General features: G+C 27.7%; 2 protein-coding genes across 2 annotated transcripts; both read left to right on the forward strand.

Moving 5' to 3' along the window:
- Window positions 1-3,125: 3,125 nt before the first annotated feature.
- ENU1_063020 (hypothetical protein) lies at window positions 3,126-3,914 on the forward strand (the record flags this gene model as incomplete). Its single annotated transcript, XM_008858199.1, has 1 exon — window positions 3,126-3,914. One exon carries the CDS (start codon window positions 3,126-3,128, stop codon window positions 3,912-3,914), a length of 789 nt encoding a protein of 262 aa, XP_008856421.1.
- A 211-nt stretch (window positions 3,915-4,125) lies between these two features.
- ENU1_063030 (hypothetical protein) lies at window positions 4,126-5,372 on the forward strand (the record flags this gene model as incomplete). Its single annotated transcript, XM_008858200.1, has 3 exons — window positions 4,126-4,366; window positions 4,645-4,944; window positions 5,095-5,372. 3 exons carry the CDS (start codon window positions 4,126-4,128, stop codon window positions 5,370-5,372), a joined length of 819 nt encoding a protein of 272 aa, XP_008856422.1.
- Between the last annotated feature and the right edge of the window lie 381 nt (window positions 5,373-5,753).

Raw genomic sequence — 5,753 nt, forward strand, 5'->3', positions numbered from 1 at the left:
TTTCGTTGATTCTTGTACTAAAGAACAACGATTTAATAAACTAGGTAGTTTATTTGAATTAATTGAAAATTTCCATTTCATAAATGATTTGGAATAACAGTTAATTTACTATTTTTTATTTTATTTTTATTTATTTAAATTAAATTATTATTAAAAAATTAAATTAATTTTAATCATCTTTTGATGCTTTTGGTTTTTTTTCTATTCTCTTTATTAATTCTATTCGTTCCCTTTCTGCTGCCTTTTCTTCATATGACTTGATTATTTCTGCATAATTTTCCATCATTTCTTATGTCATATCGTGATTTTCTTTCATTAATTCTACTTTTTTTCTCCATTAGCAGATCATACTTGGGAGAGTCACATGCTGCTCTCTGTTCATTATCGAAACATTCTAAAAAATCCCAACATAGATACTTCATGTCATCAATGCCTCTGAAGTAATCCATTAAATCGGACATTTTTATACTGTCCAGACGTTGTTGCATGCTTCTTTCTTCGGGAGAGTCACACATGTTGTTTGATATATGTGTTATTCCCTCTTCAACGGTTTAAATGTTAAGATGTAACAGACATTTAGACAGGCAAAAGAGACAAAGCAGGCAATTTCTATTTTTATCTTTTTATCTTTATATTATAATTATAATTTTACAGACATTTTATTGCCTCATACATTACCTCATACAGCCATTTAATTTGTTATTTAAACATTTTTATTGTATATGGCATTCAATGTCTTTTAATGATACTTATAACAAGTCACACCTCTCAATAATACTCCCGGATATTGCTAAGGAGGTGAGAGTGCAGCCAAGTAGAGCAATGAATAATAATATTGAAATAGTATTATTTGGGTTGATTTATTGGTTCCGTGTCTGGGACTGTAAGTACCATTTGAAATACTCTGACCAAATGAATAAGTAACTCGAATATCTCATTGTAGATATTCATTCCAATTTATTGGATTATGGCCCTCTTTTATTCTTACTTAATACACTTCATTCAGGTAAGTATATTCGTGATATTGAGCACTTTAATTGAATGCTTTTTATTGTTTAAATAACAAATTATATTATTTTTAAAATATTGAATAACAAAAATAAATACCAAAATTTTAAATTAATTAAATTAATTAATAAATATTCAATTATAATATTTCCGCTATTCTTCTTCTTGGTTTACTCTCTTCAGCTTTCTTTTCTCTTTCCTTTTTTCTTTTATTGTTTTAATTAAAACGGAATTCTTTCTTTTGAACATTTTAATTTTATTGTCAAATTCTTCTATCGTTTCGATATAGCCTTCAGTCATAGACTTGACTTGATACAGCTTAATGGATCATTGCCTAATGATAGATCAAAACCATAACATAACATATTCCACATTTCAGTCAGTCTCTTTAAATCTGTTAAAAAAGAATTGATATCCGCTAATTTTAAAGCTATGTCTTCTATTTCTGTTTCTTCCTCAGAAACACTTCTAAAGACGTTTATAGTTGTTCCGAACACCAATTAATCTAATGATTATATCTAGATGGTAGTGTCATTAAATAATAGAATAGTATTATTCGTAATAGTTTATTTGACTATTCTTTGGACTTGTTCCAATCAAAATGTTCATTACGAATGAAGTCTCAATTTCATACATGAAATGACTAGTATAACATTCGTGACAATAAGTATCGCCTCATATCAAGTATAATAATTTAATAGTATTTTTACTATTCATTGTATTTGATGACGTCATCAGTCACAAAAATTTTACTATATTACTTATTGTCACATTATTATACTCATCACAATCATGCGTAGCTTGAATAACTCACATTCTGGAGTTTATCACTACTATATTATCACTAAAATAACTATATAGAAGTATGGTAATGCTAAAAGAAATAATAAGGAATTAATAATTTACTATAGACTAACCACTAGAATATTGAACAAAGGTGCATTACTAGATCGCCAACTTTGTCAATAGAGTTATTTTAGCGATAATATAGTAGTGGATCTACTACAAAATCGGGATGAAATATATACACTCAAGAACTACTGATCTTGAGTGTATTAAATATATAGATAATAGTAAAATATAATAGTAGTTGAATAACATATTAATATATATATATAGATTATGTAATTTCAATAAGATCATTACTATAAGATGCAAAGAATGGACAAAGATGATATTATAGATTATGTTAACACCAATTGATTAGAACAGCTCAGTGTAAAAACGTTATTGGACTACCATAACTCCGACTGAGAAATTAAGGATTTTTGCGATGATTTATTCGAATACTTTAAAAAAGAACATATATATCCAGATGATGATATCAGATTTGATGAACTGTGTGCTAAAGAAACCGAAATATTAGAAGACATGGGAAATGTCTTGAACAAAATAATGACAGAGCACAAAGGAACCATGAAAGCCATAAGAAATGCTAGTAAAAAGAAGAGAAGAAATTACTAAGATTAAAGTAAAAAAGAAAATAAATGAATAAGTTTTTAACAATAATTGTCTGTTTGAATTTTACAAGTAAAATAAATAATAAATAACAATAAATAAAAAGAAATCAGTTAACCAAAGATAAAGAGATATCATTATAATAAGTATAATCTCTTAAAGCAATAAGAAGCTTGGCTAATCTTTCACCACCAATAAGTAAAGAATAACAGTCTTCAATGTATGAATCCAAATATGATGAAACAAGAGAGTCAAACTTATAGTCTTCAAAAGTTCATCTTCGTTTAAAATAAGTAATCGAATAAATCAGACAGCGAACAGGTAACGAGTTATCATGTTTTAAATGGAAGTCCACCTGTTCTTTAATATCATGCATAATTTCAGAAAGTGGAGTACCAAGAATATCATTGCATATTCCTTTTAAATGAACGATGTGAATAATATTTCCTTAAATAATAATAAGATTTAAAACCTAGAGACTCAAAGAGACAAACAGACACTTAAAAAACAAAACAGATAAAATAAAATATAAGTGATACCTTAAAGATCAAAAACAACAAATGAAGTCGAACAGACAAAATTACTATCACTTTAAATCAATAGCAGGATTCGCTTATATTAATTTCGAAAATTTACAAATTACACCTACATTAAATATAATGAAAGAAGCACTAACAAAATGGTGTTCAACAAAATCAAATAAAGCAAATATAAAATATTTAGCATATGGAAAAACAACAGAAGGAAACAATCGTCATGATCATGTCTTCTTCATTCTAGAAGATCAAGTAGATGTTATGAGAAAACCTTTCGTAAAAATAAAAGGAGTAGATATGAAAATCAACTTTAGTCCTTTTACTAGACTAGATGCTTTCGATGGTTCTTACTTAAGTGTTATAGAATATATTAAAAACCAAGGTAAACACCACAATACCAAATCTAGTTTCGAGGAGTATGGAAATTTAAAAACAACAAAGGGTTGTAAAGTAAGTGACTCGATTAATGAAAAAGCATTAAGAATGACATCAAAAGTAGAAGCAATTGCATATTTAAGAAATGTCAATCCATCATGGGTAATGAACAACGAAAAAAAGTTTGGAGAGATGTATGATAAACAACACAGTAGGGACAAAAGACATAGAATAAATATCAAACTTAGTCAATGGAAAGAAACGAATTCTGTAGTTCAAGGTGCTAGAGCATGGCTTCATACAATAGAAACAATAGACATTAAAAAGCCACCAGCATTAGTAATTGTATCGGACACTAAACATGGCAAAACAGAATTTATCAACGATCTTCTAAAAGACAAACAAGTTGACGAATTCAGAGGGAGAATTATGGTTGATAGTCACGAAGAGAGCAGAGAATATGACTACAGTCTTTTCGATGATGCAAATTTATGTTCAATAGAATGGGAAGATTTTGAAAGCCATAATATCTACTAGAGGAGAAAAAGTGAGAGTTAATGTAAAATATGGTATTTAGATGTCATTTACTGTGCCAACGATTATTGTATTAAATCCGGGTAGCTATAAAGAGTTAAAAATATTAGCTGGAAATAAATGAGATAGATATTGGATTGATAAAAATACTGTCGTTCTTACTACAAAAGAAAAATTATACATATAACAAGATAGTAATGATGATAGAATAAAAATGTTGCAAGAACTATATGGTGAATTGCCACCAAATTTAATAAATACCATTACTAACAATGACAAATTACATGAGGAACTACTTCTGTTCGATGATATGGAGGATATATTAAATGATACACAAATATCAGAAACATTGCAAGAAGGAAATAGACACGACATCTTTGATTTGCCCCTAAAGAGAAAAGAACCAATATTAAATTCTCAGGATGCAACTTACATTGAAGACATGTCAGAAGAAGGTAATGATAAACAGAGAGAAACCAAATAATTGAGAAATACATAGCCTCAATATGGAAATAATTTAATTAACTTTTTTCTCTTATCTTTTATTTTCATTTGTTTCAATGAGCAATTGGTATAGACCAAACGTTTTTTTTAAAAAGACGATGGAGAAGTTATTGAAGTATATCCAATAACTACTCCAACAACTACATAAATGACAATTATGACCCAGACAATGGAGAAGAATATTACATAGAAAGTGATGATGTATATTTACATCAAGACACTTATACAGCTTATACATTCTATGACCCAGATGATAAAATAGAAAGAATAGATAAACCAAACTTAGTTAATGATGAAGAATTTAATAAAACAAATGAATCAGGAATTGAAGATATAGATGTTTATCCACAGGTAGATCAAGTATATACATTTGATGATCCAGACATAGATGAATATGAAAATGCAAGATTTATGGATATAAAAACAGATGATGAAGAATATGACAATGAAAAAGAGCAGCTACAAAGAGAATTACCACTATATGAATTAATTAATCCAGAATATCCTTCAGATATATTAACCTATACTAGTCCAGTATTAAAAAATATTAGAAAAGGCATGAATAGACACTTCAAATGACACTGAAATAGCAAAATAATTAATAGAAATAGGATATACAATAAAAGAAAATAATAAACAAATATAGACAATTACATAAAAGCAGAAGAAAGACTTATAGTAAAGGGTTTAATAATAAAATATAAGACTCTCTTAAACATTAAAGAAGATGATATTCCAACAATAATTGAAAGAGAAGAAGAACCAATAGAAGAAATAGAAATCAATAAAGACAATGCTGATCCAGATAGACATGGTATTCTTCCCAGACAACCAAAAGATTACAAAATTAATAGACAATGGTTAGATAAATATCGAGATAGTAATAAAAGAAAACATCAATTAAACGAAGAAGAAGACTACAAAGAAAAAGAGATTTCGAGAAGACAATATATATAGAACAACCAAAATAAATTGAACTATTAGAAGAAAAAGAAGAAAGAAAAAAGTACTAGAATCAATAGAAGAAAACAAAACAACAGAAGTAGAAGATGATATAGATAACTGGAGAAACCAAGAAAAATATATATAATCAATCGAAAAATCAAACAAAAGAATATAATAAAAAGAAATTAGTCACAAAACCCCCAATAATAATCAGGAACATCAGAAGGACAAAGTATTGAAGAATGTCGTTGTTGAAAAACGTAAAGATCATGTTTCAAAAGGATTAAAAGAATTGAGACAACAATTGAAAGAAATAAAGACTCGTCTTCAACCTCTTTATAAATGGGTACGAAAATTAGCAATAAAATGCATCTAAATATTTTACAAAAATGA

Source organism: Entamoeba nuttalli (assembly GCF_000257125.1).
Source record: "Entamoeba nuttalli P19 unplaced genomic scaffold asmbl_3322, whole genome shotgun sequence".
Lineage (NCBI taxonomy): Eukaryota > Evosea > Mastigamoebida > Endamoebidae > Entamoeba > Entamoeba nuttalli.